The 16,780-nt window shown below is 33.7% G+C and overlaps 1 protein-coding gene across 1 annotated transcript; it reads left to right on the plus strand.

The window, feature by feature from the left end:
• The first annotated feature begins 1,059 nt into the window (after positions 1-1,059).
• On the plus strand, positions 1,060-16,572 carry LOC111712223 (uncharacterized). Its single transcript, XM_023486781.1, has 21 exons — positions 1,060-1,127; positions 1,295-1,321; positions 2,720-2,798; positions 2,953-2,997; positions 3,671-3,764; positions 4,171-4,259; positions 4,861-4,923; positions 5,456-5,564; positions 6,745-6,828; positions 7,099-7,206; positions 7,851-7,917; positions 8,275-8,330; positions 9,393-9,557; positions 9,700-9,755; positions 10,016-10,087; positions 10,365-10,511; positions 11,847-11,940; positions 14,545-14,631; positions 15,774-15,868; positions 16,019-16,125; positions 16,469-16,572. The coding sequence occupies exons 1-21, from the start codon at positions 1,088-1,090 to the stop codon at positions 16,555-16,557; spliced, it is 1,773 nt and encodes a 590-aa protein (XP_023342549.1). The 5' UTR covers positions 1,060-1,087; the 3' UTR covers positions 16,558-16,572.
• Positions 16,573-16,780: the final 208 nt, after the last annotated feature.

Consider the following 16,780-nt stretch of genomic DNA (forward strand, 5'->3'; position numbering starts at 1 on the left):
AATGCGAAAAAATGCGAAATTTTCGGCAAAAATTTGTTTTCCCTATATTCCCCCTTATCTGGGGAATCTAGGAGATTCTTAAAACGATATGGGCCCCCGAGATTTTTTCATGTATCATATACCCGGCCCAATTTTATTGCCACAGCCTCCTTTTCATTTCTCTAAATAACCCCATGACCATTACCAATGTTCTGTAAATATTCTTAACTCAAACTTTGGTTGAAATTCCTGAAAAACAAATCGAAATTATTTTTATTTAATTTTACCTATAGTTCTGATGTATTTGTAGTGCGGGTGATAAGGTATGTACTCTGACATCTGATATTTTCATGTCGTCTTTGTTTTTGTTTGCGTCAATGCGCAAATTCTCAAATATGCCGCAACTAATTCCCATTGTTGTAGTTTTTCTGAATTTTTAATTAATTTCATAAACCTCGTCTCCAAAATAATTACAGCTGGTCTTGCCTTCGTTTTAAGAAGTTAACATTTTCAATTTCCTGAAATACACTTCTTGGCCCCCGCCCCCTTCTCCTTCCAATTTTTGTATGTGTAAATGTTTATCTGATTATCTGTGTCCGTTCTCGACTCCTAGCCTGTTATGTTATACGATTTTTGGACCCCCCCCCCCATATGCCCTCCCGCTCCTATCAATTTTGTCAGGACAGACCTTGTATCAATTTTGTCGGGACAATCCTTCAACTTCAACCAATTTTAACAACAAATTAGTGTACATTTAGGGCTAGGTTAGGTTAAAATACTTTCTGGTCCGAGCACTCTGGCTAGGGGCCGAGTGCTGCGGCTAGGACTAGCTATGGGGCCGAGCGCTATGGCTAGGGCAGGTTAGGTCGCCGGTCACTGGGGCCCAATATGAGAGCTTGTACAAAATTGATAGTAAGGGGGGGGGGAGGGGGTTCGGCCCAGTAACACAATAACCTTAAAATTGAGAAAATTTTAAGGTTAATATGGGGAATCACGCGCTTTAGGACGATCCTCAAAGTTTGCATGCTCTGTTGCAAAAATATATAGTTGTCTCTGATAACTGCAAAATATTAAAAGTTAAAAATTTATATTTTTTTAGAAAAGAAAGATGGGGGACTCAGATTCCCTGTCTTTCAATCAAATTCAAGGAACCCAGACAATTTCATTATTATTTGAATATTTTGTATTTCATAATCGTTTTTCAACCGTTTTGTTCAATATTCTTTAATTTTACTATCTTAAAATTCGTTTTCTTGGAATTAACAATTCTTTCATTTGCATCAAGGCGTAATATTTGAAATTGTTTGTTATTTAGACAACAGCGATGATCTTGGAGCTTTAGGTTAGTATGATCAAAATCAATTAGTTGAATTATATATAGATATCAGTGTTTAGGATCCGGGTCCGTTGGATCCGCAAGATTTTGGCTTCCTGGATCGAAAAAAAAATAAAACAAAAAATTTGAAAATTATTTATTGTTTAAAAAATTCGGTAAATTCGGTAAATTCGGAAATGACCTGGATCCGGATGCGCATCAAAATTAAATGGATCCTAAGCACTGATAAATATATTATACATTATAAAGTAAAGGGTTCTAGGCGCTTTGTGTCAAAGAAAAAAATTTAAGGGAGCCTCCGGCTAAATAGTGGAGGGGGGGGGACTGCTATGATTTAAGGGAGCCTCCGGCTAAATAGTGGAGGGGGGGACCCCCTGACTGCTATGATTTAAGGGAGCCTCCGGCTAAATAGTGGAGGGGGGGGGGACTGCTATGATTTAAGGGAGCCTCCGGCTAAATAGTGGAGGGGGGACCCCCTGACTGCTATGATTTAAGGGAGCCTCCGGCTAAATAGTGGAGGGGGGACCCCCTGACTGCTATGATTTAAGGGAGCCTCCGGCTAAATAGTGGAGGGGGGGACCCCCTGACTGCTATGATTTAAGGGAGCCTCCGGCTAAATAGTGGAGGGAGGGACCCCCTGACTGCTATGATTTGCTATACATGCCCGATTCGATAGACATTTTCTAGCTGTGATCTAGCTGCGACTTCCTTTCCTATCTAGACTGGGAAATCGGCGCTAAATCATAGCTAGAGAATGATTCCCGAATCAGATAACAGTGCCCACCCTCCAATATATAGTATAATCTATAAAAACGTTGGTTCGACACTGTATAGCAAATCTTGAAGGTTCATGGTGGCCGTGGTCTGAAGGCTCCCTCCCCAGTAAGAATGGCGTTGTTAAGATGAAAGCGTAATATAGTAAATTATGATTTTTAAGTAAACAAAATAAAAAAAAATAATTTTGTGTCAACAAACAGATTGCATTAAAAATTACAAGGAACTCTCATTTAATGTAATAAAAGAGAACAATATTTTACCTTTTGTCAAGATTAGTAAACACTATATTCTTTAGGACGAAAAGATTGCAATAGAAAGATAGGTGTGCATTGTGTATGTTTAGAAGTTATAGATGAATTTGTTTAAATAGAAGAAACAGATAAATGTGTTTGTTTAGAAGAAACAGATGAATGTGTTTGTTTAGAAGTGTTTGTTTAGAATAAACAGATGAGTGTGTTTGTTTAGAATAAACAGATGAATGTGTTTGTTTAGAAGAAACAGATGAATGTGTTTGTTTAGAAGAAACAGATGAATGTGTTTGTTTAGAAGAAACAGATGAATGTGTTTGTTTAGAATAAACAGATGAATATGTTTGTTTAAAAGAAACAGATGAATGTGTTTGTTTAGAAGAAACAGATGAATGTGTTTGTTGCTGCGAGGTACTAGAAGACTCACTTCTGCTCACATGTCTCCATTCTATTTGCAGGTATTTATTTTAAATACATTTTTATCTTATTTATTAACATTTCAAACGAATTATTAATTTAATTGGCGTTGAATTTCCTCTCCTCTCTGCAAAGAAAATTTATAGTTTATTCCTGAATGCGCCCCTGGCCAATTTACTAATTATTTTATTTCAGGAGTTGTGTGGACAGCCAGACTACAGATCATATCAAATGTCCAAGGTAAACTAACTTCCCTAATGAGAAATATACATCAACTAGCCTTATAGGGCGCTTCGCGCCCATCTTCTAAATTAATTGTGAACATGTTCTCTTTGTGTACATCGTAAAACAAAACAAAATTAATTCGCGGATTTTCACAAAAATTTCGTGGATTTTCAAAATTTTCAAAAATTTAATGAAGATCGAATTTTGATGGAGACAAATATTTGAAATTTTGATTATTCATAAACCTTCCCTGTGGTCACGTGATGTCCCACAAAAAATTTGGGCCCGATCGGTTCAGCCGTTTTGACGTTTATTGGATACAAACAAACAAACAAACAAACAAACAGACAAACAGACAGACAAGCCAAATTTATATATAGAAGTAGAATTGCATCTCTTGTTTTAGATCCAGAGACACTTTTTATTTCACAATTCTCTTCATAAATTTTATTAATTAATTAGTTAGAAGTTTTAATACAAGTTCTTAAAGAGGACTGTTGACGTAATTTAAAGTTAACGAGGGGCATGTCCAAATAATTACAGTTCCTTTTAAACCTTTGTCTGAGGAACAATGATGGAGTTTGATATTGAGGGTCACTTGAGGTTACGTAGACAGTCCCTTTTAAGTCATTCCTATTAATAAATCAATACTGTAATTTTTATCTATATAACCAAAATGACATTTAAGATGCCGTTCTACAAGTTCCTGTCACAATCTCGTCAAGGATTATCTTCACAGTGTTGATCCTCCCCAGCCCAGGCACTGGGATTCACAGGATACGGTTGGTTTTTATAATATACCAGCTTACCAGCTGAATTGCCCGGCGTTGCCCGTGAAATAAATTTTTTAAAGTCTGTGGTAGTTACCCCCAATTATACCCAGTACTCACTATGGTACTCAAAAAGTTCCAGACAATTTTCAGAGTTTTTCAAAGTCTTTTTAGAATTTAACAGGCAACGCTTATAAGGGAAATAATGCTAAATACAGCGGCAGATTAACAAAAATGGAAAGGAAACAAATAAAAAATCCAAAGTAGAAGAAAAAAGATTAAAAATAATAAAAAATATTATGATTATTAATTAACTATAAACGTTAAAGATTTAAGAGCTAAAATGCTAAAATATTATTTTGATGATTTTCTTAAAGATATTAAGGAAGAGGATTAGGAAAAAGATGTGTATTTACAGGTTGTCGAGATGACCGGAATCATATCCCGGGGTCGGGAGAGGATTGAAGCTTGTAACGAGAATATTAACAAACTCACCAATAATCTCGGGTTAGTCACTAATTTATTATAATTAGTTAACTAGTTAATTACTATTTATTTTTACACCAGAATCGAAGCTGAGATTGGAATAATATTAACCCTAGTAAAACCCTTCACTAACGCCCCTAGGCCCAAGTAAAGTCCTAGTAATGAACTGGGTTTAATCTAGACCCGGTTTATGTTTAATCCCAATCTGAAGTCAGAACTTCTATTTTGTGAATCTCGGGATCAAGCATCTCTGTTTTCCTACGGAATTTAATTCCTTTTCGAGATCCTGCGGTGGTCGTATTCCTATAGGAATACCTACTCTTGAGGGAATAAGCATTGAATCACTTTTTGCATAGAAAGCATTGACTTTATCTAAAAAGTAAAAGCATATTATTTTATTATGTTTATGTCTATCTGGATTTTTGGCAATATTCTAAAATTCAGAAAGGGATTTTGTAGCTAATTCGTTGTCATTTGCGAATTTTTCTCACAAGGGTTTAAATTTTTCAAAAACTCGTTCTTAGTATGAGCGGACTTACATTTGAAAAATTCCTACTCCATGCTTTAAAAAGGTATTTTAAAGTAAAATTTTGAAAAATGTTAAATATAAATATGATTAAAGGGAGCTTCATGAGGAGAGGGAGAAGATGAAACAGCAGATTGAAGACACATACAAGATCTTTAGGTATTTTTTAAATATGGCGATCAAACCCATCTCTATATACATCGCGTTCGATCAGAAAAAATCTTCCTAAGATTATCATTGTACTGATAATGAAGGAATTTTTTTTATAGCGAACACAGGATTTTTCGGCGCGTCGTAGCGAAATAATTTCTCTTGCAAATAATGATATACTTATTTGTTTAATGTTTAGTTCTGTTGAAAACTGTTCATATTGTTCAGTTCTGTTGAAAATAACTTATATCGCTAGAGCTTGGGACAAAATAAAATCTGATACAGAAAATCTAGATAAACAAAAAGGAATAAAATCGTTGCCACAAACTTTGATTTTCTAATCCCTAAATCTTTCCAACCCAATGTCTGGACCATAGATATTTCAAACTATGAATTCTGTTAGATCACGAAGTGAAAAATATCAAAGATTTACACCATCACAGATTGCAAAAATTCCAGTTTGTGGAAAGACTGAATTTTTTTCTGTCCAAAATCTTCATAGCACTGCAAACCAAAATAATAAATAGTTAATATTGTTAAGTTCTGTGCTTGAGAGGAGAAGAGAAGAGAGTATGTTACAGTTAGAGAATATATTCAATGACAGGGAACTCTCAACTATGGACCAGCTTGAAGATCTTAACTTATCCCAGGTAACGAATATTCTCCTCGAATATATTCGGACTTCGCAACTTTTCTATTGTTAATCCCTGAAGAAAGCAATACTCCTTAAATTTTTTGATCTGAAGGCATGTGAGATTAAACGGATTAACATTAATCACTTCATATTAAAAGTTGCCAGGTTGGATATCGAGCCGACCAGGCGTTGTAGATTAGCGCCGTATGAAACAAAGTTCAAACCAGAGAATAGAATATATATTAGATTGGAATTTAGGCAATCCCTCGGTATGAATTCTTCAGTCCCTTTCAGCCTGAAAGGGAGTTCAAAGTGTACAAATCATGTAAATGTTCACAAATTATATGCAGTAGAGTCCATTAATACAGTATGTTACCTAGACTATCCATTTCAATTTCGAATTTTTTAAAACTTTATAAAATTAATTAAGTGAATAAAAAACATCATTTGATTTATAGTTATAACGGAAAATCATCGTTTGTAAAGTGAAAGGCAAAGAGTCTATTTGAAATGGTCATAGGTCAATTATGAAACCAGCCTATTTCATAATTTGGTTTTCTTTTAATATTAATTTGAGATTTTCTATAAAATGATGTTCCAGGGCCCAAAAGGTTATATAGTAAAAATATGTGAAATACACCTGCAGTATGGAAACAGTACAACAAAATGGCCGTTTTACACTTTTTTCTATTAAATTACCCTCTAATATATATTCTATTCTCTTTGGTTCAAACCCATGACGGAATTTAGAGAAAAATAGAAATAGACAGGGGTGTATATTTTTATCATTCCCCCCCCCCCTGTTTTAATCCCAGTAGTAATGTATGTTTAGTATTTTTGTCAGTGTTGGGTGTAAAGTATCAAAACAAATGAAAAAACTAAAAAACTTTGAAGTAAGGACTACGGATGTACAGTGTTACCCACCAAGGATTAGACTGTAAAGACGACTGGAAATATGACGATACACGTTTAAATCAAGTCTTCTCCCTTAAATGAGGTCTTTAAATGGCATATATAATGATTTGGCAAACCAAGAATTAAGTTTATAGTTGCAGGGAATCACATGAGCATAAAGAAACAGACAGTATAAATTTTGTACAGTCGTCTCTGAAGTCTCATCCTTAGTTGGTAACCTAGTATATAAAACAAAGCTGTAAAAGGTTTGAACACAAGGTAAATATATCCTATTAATTCAGGCGCATTTGGAGCACACTATTCAATACGTATCCAGAGTTATATCTGAGTTCCCAGATACCGAAGCTAGATCTATTCTTCCAATGGTAAATATAAATATTGTTTCTTCATTTCTCTCTGCTTTATCTGAACTCATTTAATTTTGTCATTTTCTCATTCATTTTCTTCTCGATATTTGACATGTGTTCAAGAAAATATAATGCTGTTAATTCTAAAAAATTGTCATATTTTTAAGGAAATTTTCCTTGTTTAAAAATTCTGGGGGGGGAATAGAATTTGTACCTGGCTTGCCATTTAAAGCCTTTTCACTGAAATTGTGACGGATTGATTGATTGATTGATTGATTGATTGATTAGGCCAAGGTTCAACTGGAGTCGAATATGCGGGTACTGGATACACTGTCTAGACAGGATAAACCTGCTCAGACACTTGTCTGTAAATCTGATCTCAAACTCTTTCAGAAGGTAACTTTTGTTTGTTTCTTTGTATCCAATAAACGATAAAAACCGATCAGACCATTTTTTGTGGTAACACATGATATACATTGTTTCAATATGCAACAAAAAGATAATATTTTTACCAGAAATATCACATAAATTTCACTAAAAAGGGATGGTTCATTTTGTGCAATTTTGTGTACTGTCTCGTTTTGCCTGATATTCAATATTTCCACTGATTTGTAAACATAGATAGATAATTCATATTGATCTATGGTTTATAGACGAAAACCGTCTTCTGTTTCTAGCTGGGGTATTTAGTTTTAAGATTTAGCAACGTGCAAACAAACCTAACTTGTCCGCTTATAGTTGATAAAGGTCTTGTCAGAAACATTAAATTAACTAATAACATACGCGTAACCGTACAAAATGTTTTTTTTTTCGATTTCCACTCCCAACATAATTTTTGGATTAAATATCAGACTGCAATTGTTTTTTGTAGGGTTTTCAAAGATATAATGAAACTAGCTTTTTGCACATAAGATCATTTTGAAACATTTTTGGTCGGTTTTACAGTCAATCTTGTCTTGAAAATTCATCTGAATTTACATATTGATTAAAGAGGCAAGAGGAGGTTGAATGTTTTTTAAATTTAAACATCTGTACTTTAGGCTGTAAGGGATAGTTTTGGCAGTTTTGGAAACTATGATGATTCCAGTGTCTCAGCTGAAAACCTAGGTTAAGAGAAATTTATTTATTATTTATTATTTATTATTTATTATTTATTATTTATTATTTATTATTTATTATTTATTATTTATTATTTATTATTTATTATTTATTCCTCGAAGGAACTGATCACTCGCCTCGAACTCGAACTTTCTAATCTATTATCTTTGCAACCTGATGGTGTAAACATTCATTAACTCAATCATTGAATATATCTGATCTAGCAGAATTTACAGTTTATTTTGTTAAAGGTCCATAACATTAGGTTGCAAAGATATAAGGATTTGAAGTTGAGCCAAGTAATGTGTTTCGTCTAATCAAAACTTAAAATTAATAAAGAGAATAGAAAAGTTTATTTTATTTTAGTTATTCCGGAAATTGCTCAAAGAAATGTGATAAACTCAAGATCTACTCACACCAAGGTAATATTTCGTCAATTGCGTTATCACTCTGGGCCGTAGTAAATTTGAATTCGAACAAGACCTGCCCAGTTTGTACCGGCCTGCCGAATAACAGCGTGTACTGACCCGATCCTATGGTACAGTACGTAGCCCTAACCAGACTAACATACGACAGGGGTCAATTTTCTTGACAAAGTCCCGTCGGAGGGCTAACTATGACAATTCCCATGGCGCGTTCAGACTTTTTACAGTACTCGGCCTAATCCTAGGCCTATTTGACCGACCCCACTGGCTTAGTCCACCGTGTTATATGTAAAAATAAGAGGTCTTTTTTCTGATGACCGTCGTTTTTAAATGTTATACCCCGCTTTTGACCAATATGATCCCCCAACAGAAGGAGGTTAAGTTACTTAACATCCCTTACGACGGTTATGTAAAATAACCACTACCTCTGAAGAAGTTTTAAGGAAAAAATTCTCGCATTTTCATCTCAAAAGACGATAAAATTGTGTACAATTACTTTTTCGGGAAACCAAAACTTTAACGGGTTCACTCGACCAAATCATTCTTTGCTGCGATCTGGATGTTTTGTAGGAAAAATTAGTCTTGAACTCTCAGTAAAGTATAATTCCCTTAACTTTCCTGTACAGTAAGTTGTGAATTATTACAAATTACAATATGCTTCATATTTGTGAAGATATTTCTCCTCTTTTGATGTATCACTATAAACTTTGTGAAAATGATTACTTTGTATCACTGGTCATTCACTATTATCTTTCAATATTTTAACGATACTTACGATTAAGTTATACTTTCTTACTACGCTTAATGTTATAATTTACTCTTTCACATATTAAAAAAAATTCGAGTTCTAAATCTCTAGATGATTGTTCCAGGGTTAAATGCTTTGGTTTTAAGCAAAAAAAAGCTAGAAGTAATTTATTTACAAAATGGAACAAGAAAATACAAAATATTTTGTTAGATGAGGAAATATTTTGAAAACCTTCCGAAAAAGTTTGTGGGAATAATATTTCCCCCATTCTAAAAAAAGTTACATATCTATTTTTTATCGAACGTATCTAGGCGATCACAAACATGGATCGGAGCAGGATGCTCCCCACCTCTACCGATCTTTTATCCCCTCAAGGAGGAGATCAGGGGTTTGTGTCTCCTGGAGATCATCTCCTGTCCCCTCTAGGGGATCATCAGGGTCTCCTTTCCCTCGGTAAACCTGGTCTATCTCTCCAGGTAAACAAAATTATAGAATTTATACTTTTTGTCAACTTTAGACTTTTGACACAAAATGCAGTTACAATTTGGATTTGAGAGTCGTTGTCTTGTCAAAAAGTTCAGGCAATTAATGCAAATTGTTACTTATTTGTTTGTTTAGGTTCCCTCTTACTCTGGGCAGCATGGCAGTCTTTCAGTTCCTGTCGGGTCTCCTAGGTAAGTTCTGTCAACTAAAGGAGCATAAGGAAGTGTAATCTAATCGACTCGTGTTTATTTGAATTTGTACTTTAACAGTTCTACTGTTAGGAAATGAACACTCGCTACAAACTAAATTGTTCAAATCCTTACAGACAATTTGATTTAACAGAATAGAATGTTTACGACATTAGGTTGCCAAGATATATCGTAGCATTGTATCATTATTGAAGTGACGCGTTTTTTACCATAAACATAACCTAACTTTATGATTTTTCTAGAGGTCCTAGTCCCCGGTCTCACGGACCAATAGGATCCAATCTATCTAGTCCTTCTCACCACGGGTACTCCAGGTTAGACAAACTTCCTTTCAATCCAAGATTTAAATTCTGAAAAATACCCTTTTTCAGAGACCTTGTGTCCTTAAAATCTCAAATAATCTCTTCGAATATATGTCAACTGGAACAACAAAACTTAAATTTAAAATTCCCAACAAAATTTATCCATTCATTCATTTTCCTCAAAAAGGCAATGTAAAATTTATGATCACAAGAAAGAAACATGAAAAGAGGAATGGGGGGGGGGGCCGAGAAACTTTATCCTAATATGTAAAAAATAACCTTCATCTAGTGGTCGAATGGGAAACTCTCATCCTGACTTGAGCTATGCAGCGCATACTCCTCCCCTTTACGGTAGAGGACACACCCCTCCCCTTCAAGGTTCAGGACACACCCCACCACTCATCACCCAGGATACAACACATAGAAACGATTTCAGGTTTGAACTTTTAGGTCTTGTTTTAATAAGTGATAAGATTCCAAGTTTTAATATATATATATTTATGGTTGAGATAAAAAATTTAAAATTTGTATGGTGGCTATGATCAGCATTCATATCCACTGGATTCGCAATATTTAGCTCCCTTCTCATAATTATGTGCTAACAAAAACGAAAGATCTGAAACAATACCATCATTTCTCATTTGGAAATAATGAACAAAAAAAAGAATTTTGGGATTTTGCTTCAAGAAAAAAATGAAAAATTGAAGAATATTTATTAGTTGGATGCGGAACCGATTAAGATACGAATCTGCATCAACATTTTATGGATCATAAGCAGTAAGCACTGATGAGAATGTGAACTTCAAAGGTCCACAAGAAAAAGCTTTAAAATTAGAAAAATTAAGATGTCAAACTTTAATTTAATAAGACTTTGTACGAGGGAAGTAAGTTAGACACCAAATGGACGATCTTCTTCAATTTTAAAGATAACTTTACTTGATAACTTTTTAAATTTAAGGAGATCGACCATTTGGTATCGTAACTTATTTTTTGAGAAAGAAGAATTTATTGATTTTACATTTTGTGTGGGTTAAGTTATAAATGGGAATAAGACAGAAGAAGAATGCATAAAGGAACAATGATACAAAACAGGAGTGCATGCTAATGGTACAGTTTAAATGCTAGATGGTGTGGTGAAGGTGGTGACGGGCATCAAGATATAGTTAATATGTGTAAAGTTGGTCTGACTTATCAAAGATCATGAGATTGGTTGATTTTATCTGAGATAAATCAGGGGTCGGAATTTTTGAACTTTGAGAAGTAGTTTTTCCAGATATGGTCAATTTAGCTACATAATCTTAGTTAAGTTTGAACTGCTTTGACAAGGAATAGATATTGCATGCTGACTAAAGCTTAGCTGACCTAGGGGGAAAGGACCAATGATTTTTGGACCTGAGGCAGCAATTTGATTAATTCAGGGAAACTAGACTCAAGAGTAAGATGCCATTTGGTCGACCCCTTAAAAGAAGTTGGGACTAATTTTTCTAAGGGTTGGGTCTAAGTTTAGATCAGTAATTATGCAACTTAAACAAAGCTCACAAAGTCTGATGCCTATACCTTTAAATATTAAGTAAAGACTTAGGAATTTAGACTGGAAACTAAGCTTTTAAAACGTGGTTGCTGGGGTTGTAGAAAATTTGAGTTAAAGCGGTTTGGGAGCAAAGAAATCACATCTTATCAAGTCGGATATCCTATTGGATAGTTCCCTCTAGGTCAGTTTCCATGGCAGCTGAATGAGACCTGGAGTTCAGGTGATTAAATATATATTCAGTTTGGCAGAGCTGGCGGATAAAATTAATCGTTCAAACTCTGGTCCTTCGCATCATAACTTTACTCTAGCTGAACTTATCTCTAATGTAGCAGAGGTATTTATATGGTTATTCAGTTTACAGTATTTCGAACCAATGAGTGTGAAAGAAGGATGAGGTGATGTCATTTACTCTGAATCTTGGTGGAGTGCTTGATAAATATATTTATTTAAGCCATAAGATTTTTGATGAAACAGGCATAAAAAATTGAGAGAAGAATTATATAAAGATTTAAGAAATATACATACATTGCTTACAAAAAGAAGTTTTTCAAAAAGCAAATATTTTTTGTAAAGTTAGATTTTCAAGATTTTCAAAAGAAATGTTATTTCAACCAAAAAGGCTTTAATTATTTTACTTCTTTCATGAGTTCACATTTATAAGATTATATTTTTTCACAAATTTTTAAATATGTCAAATTTTGCAGCCATTTAATTCCAATCCCTTGGGGAAAATATTTTTCCTGTAAAATTTAGATATTTTTCTGTTTTGATATAAGTGGCGTTTACAAGTTTAGCCGAATATCTAACAGTCCCAATCATACTCCTTGGGAATATCCCATTTATTATTTTTTAATAAAACAAATTCTTGCTTTGTCCTAGTTCATGACAGGAAAATGTATTAAACCCTTCAACCCAATCCTCTCTCTACTTATTTCACTCTCATTGTTGTTACACTCAACATGGAACATTGTACAGTACTGTAGGATTAGTTCTTTTAACACTCTTTTGGACAAATTGATATTTTTAAGAAATATTTGAGCAAATTTGGTTTTGGCTGAACAGAAGTGATTTTAAGGTTATAAAATTTGATCAAACAGAGTCCGAATTTAATGAATTTGAGCCCCGTCTCAAATCCGCCAAAAACAGGTTTCAATTGAGCGCCGGCTTAAATCTTGAAACATTGAATACAATTTTAAGTGGAACCAACCATATTTGAGCCTCTTTTTGGTCTCTTCTGAATTTGACCTGTAACGTTTCAAAAAAATAGAAAATAAAAAGTCGGAATCCAACAAAAGAAAATAATGTAAATTGCTCAAATATTTCTAATGAATAATGCAACCATTTCTTGCTATCATAAAATATGCATGATAATTATGTTTTCCCCTTCTCTATCATTTTCCTATGTTTCGCATGTTTATAAACAGTTAAATTATAAATGATATCCAAAAATTCTTAAAAATTAAAAGAAAAAAAGAAAATCTTTTGAAATACCAGTTTAAAAAAGAAATGGCTTTCCTTTCAGAACCCTATACAAATCAAAATTTATCCTCATCAATATTACCACTCATCAATGAAATTATACCCTTATATATTAATTTCATCCCTGTTCAATAATATTAATCTATTAATTAATTAAAATATTAATTTTTGCCACCCCTGATTGGTAATATTAAACGCTGTTCATGAGCCTTGATAAATAATATTAGAAACTTATTTATCAATAACACTTCGGGGTTCCAATTGGAATTCCGTTGCGCGCAATTGCATGGTTGCTACCGCTAGGCCATTTGATTGCGTGCAATTGCGCTATAATTGCCAAGAAGGACGCAATGAAATATTCGCGGAATTGCGTGCAACGGAATTGCTTTTCCATCTAAAAATCAATTATTTTAACTGTGATTTACAAAGTTATGCAGCAGATACTTAAGAATGGAAATATCTCTAGATTTAAAAATAATTGAGTCCCGAGTGTCACTTGTTTCAAGAGTTTTCGAATTTTAAATTTTCTTGTGGTTAAGCTACTAATTGATAATTTAATATGATACATTATTATTTGCTCACGTTAGATGAACACTAAAATGGAAACTTTTTTTTGCTAAAACAAAATTAGATATTTTGCTACAGTACATTTGATGTCGTTACAAAGCAATAAAATTATTTAGTAACTTATTAAATCACTTATTCAGTTTCATGGATCTGCTTAAGTCTAAAATGTCGTCTTCTTATCCCAGAGTTTTCTGGTTATCATGCTGCATATGAATATTAAAAACAAAAGATTAAATTTAAATTCAATTTTCTTAGCATTTGAGACTGAAATATTAGTGAAGTTCTGTTTATTGTATGCCACTACTAAAGTTTAAATTGATTTTTTTTCTTGAACGAAATTGCGCAATAATTAATCGCATTTATTGCGCGCCATAAGGTTTAACTTGAATATTATAAACAAATTAAGGCACAAACGCAAGAAAGTTGGACAGAATTGCGCGCAATTCCGTTGCGTTTATTGTGCACAATTATTACGGAATTGCGCGTTGGAAACCCTAATAACACTACTGGTTACTGATCATCAATATTAAACCCTGATCAAGTAATGTTACCCGTGATCATAAATAAACACTTTTCAATCAATATCACCTCAGAGATGGAATTTAAAGAATTTGAGCCGCGGTTTAAATCCGCCAAAATCCGCCAAAACCCGGTTTAAATTTAGCGCCGGCTTAAATCTTGAAACATTTGATACAATTTTAAGTGGAACCAACCATATTTAAACCGCGGCTTAAATTTAAACCGACGCTTAAATTCTTTAAATTCGGCCACTGATCATAAAAAAATACTTATCATTCAATATCACCTCTGGTCCTAAATATCTAACACTAATCAATCTATGTCACCCCCTGATGATAATGTTTAAAACTGATCAATCTGAATATTTACCTAGAACCCGAATAAGGACTGGGATGGAGCACCAACTCCCAGTCAAGCATATTCCAATCTAGCAGCTCTAGCCAAGCTTGATGAGATGCAGGTAATCATTAATCAAGCATATTCCAACCTAGCAGCTTTAGTCAACCTTGATGAGATGCACGTAATTATTAATCAAGCATATTCCAATCTAGCAGCTCTAGCCAAGCTTGATGAGATGCAGGTAATCATTAATCAAGCATATTCCAATCTAACAGCTTTACTCAACCTTGATGAGATGCAGGTAATCATTAGTCAAGCTTAATGAGATACAGGTAATCAATAGTTAAGAATATCTCAACCTAGCAGCTTTAGTCAAGCTTGATAAGATGCAGGTAATCAATAGTCAAGCTTGATGAGATACAGGTAATCAATAGTTAAGAATATCTCAACCTAGATGAGATACAGGTAATCAATAGTTAAGAATATCTCAACCTAGCAGCTTTAGTCAAGCTTGATAAGATGCAGGTAATCAATAGTTAAGAATATCTCAACCTATCAGCTTTAGGCAAGCTTAATGAGATGCAGGTAATCAATAGTTAAGAATATCTCAACCTAGCAGCTTTTGTCAAGCTTAATGAGATGCAGGTAATCAATAGTTAAGAATATCACAACCTAGCAGCTTTAGTCAAGCTTAATGAGATGCTGGTAATCAATAGTTAAGAATATCCCAACCTAGCAGCTTTAGTCAAGCTTAATGAGATGCAGGTAATCAATAGTTAAGAATATCACAACCTAGCAGCTTTAGTCAAGCTTAATGAGATACAGGTAATCAACAGTCAAGAAAATTCCAACTTAGCAGCTTTAGTCAAGCTTGATGAGATGCAGGTAATCAATAGTTAAGAATATTACAACTTAGTAGCTTTAGTCAAGCTTGATAAGATGCCTGCGGTAATCCAGGCAAAGAAACTTTATGCTAAGCATAATTCAGTCAGTTATACTTTTAAGACAAAATGATTTTTGTAGGTTTTTTAGGGGCAAAGGGGAAAATAAATTGGACAGCATGTTGGCAAGTTTTTTCTTTACCGAACCCAAAATTAATTTGTGATATTGCTCCCCACAAACGAGTAAAAAATTTCAGGGATGATTATTAAAAAATATTTACCCCGCTCGTAAACCTTTTATTTTCTGGGCATATGTAATCTATGTTTAAATATAAAAAAAAAATTAAAGAGACTTATTTTGGTTTTTATTGAATATTTGTAGGATAAGTCTGGAAACTGGTCTAGTGTAGACCACAACCTTCTACTCCCAGACCTAGAGAGATCTTCTTTATCAAGATCTATGTCAGCTCTCACAAGGAAAACTTGAGTCAACATTCAATATTTTTAGATGAAGAAGTTTCTTGAATGCAATTCTTATTTGAAAAATAAATGGCAGCTTAAACTTTTTTTGTAAAGATGAAACAGTTTTCTATATTCTGAAGAATATTCTTGACTCGTGTATTTTAGTGGACAGCTCTCACCTATACCCCTGAGAGCACAGGGATCTCCTAGTCCTTATGGTCTTAACATTCCGGGACTAGATCATAGAGGAGTCTCTCCAATTTCTCCAATAGGTAATCGTTTTACTTTCCTGCTCCTACCTTTTAACATGGTCCAAACTGTAAATATTTGACTCTTCAGTCTTCGATTAATTTCGTGTTATTTTACTCGATAGGAAAAAAATAGAAGTGTCAGATATAAGGGATTTTCTTTACCAATAAGAACACAGAAATCCGCTAAAAGATTGTTTTTTTATCCTTCACTTCAAATAAGGTTTAAAGGTTTATTGATGTTTGTTCGTGTTTGGATATTTGTCACTATTTGAGCAGCTTTTTTAAGGCCTGGAATTGAAGAGTAGAAGAGAAGAACTATGAGTGTAAAAAATATGATCATAAATTAATTGTTGAATTAATCTAGATGGTATGATGCCCTCAATGCCTGGAGCACCAGGCAGTCCTTTCCCTCCTATCCGAGGCAACAGATCGGTAAGCTTATTAAATCTTTAGCATAAGAATATTAGGAATATCTGCATATATTATGAAATCACAAAGTATCTTTTAAAAATATCATATTTTACTGAATCTCTTAAGAAGTGGAATTAATTAATATGGTACTTCAGCGTGTAATGTGTATTGTGTATGTTAAGAATTATTTATCGAAAATTATCATCAATCATTTAGGGATCATAAATCATCATCAATCCTTTTTATTTCCGATTAATTTTAAACT

This window comes from Eurytemora carolleeae, unplaced genomic scaffold (assembly GCF_000591075.1).
Source record: "Eurytemora carolleeae unplaced genomic scaffold, Eaff_2.0 scaffold298, whole genome shotgun sequence".
NCBI lineage: Eukaryota > Metazoa > Arthropoda > Copepoda > Calanoida > Temoridae > Eurytemora > Eurytemora carolleeae.

Coding starts and splice junctions, on each gene's coding strand:
- LOC111712223 (XM_023486781.1), top strand. CDS start 1,088: ATGGGGGACTCAGATTCCCTGTCTTTCAATCAAATTCAAG. Junction 3,765..4,170: donor ACTGGGATTCACAGGATACG/GTTGGTTTTTAT, acceptor GTGTATTTACAG/GTTGTCGAGATGACCGGAAT. Junction 14,632..15,773: donor CCAAGCTTGATGAGATGCAG/GTAATCATTAAT, acceptor GAATATTTGTAG/GATAAGTCTGGAAACTGGTC.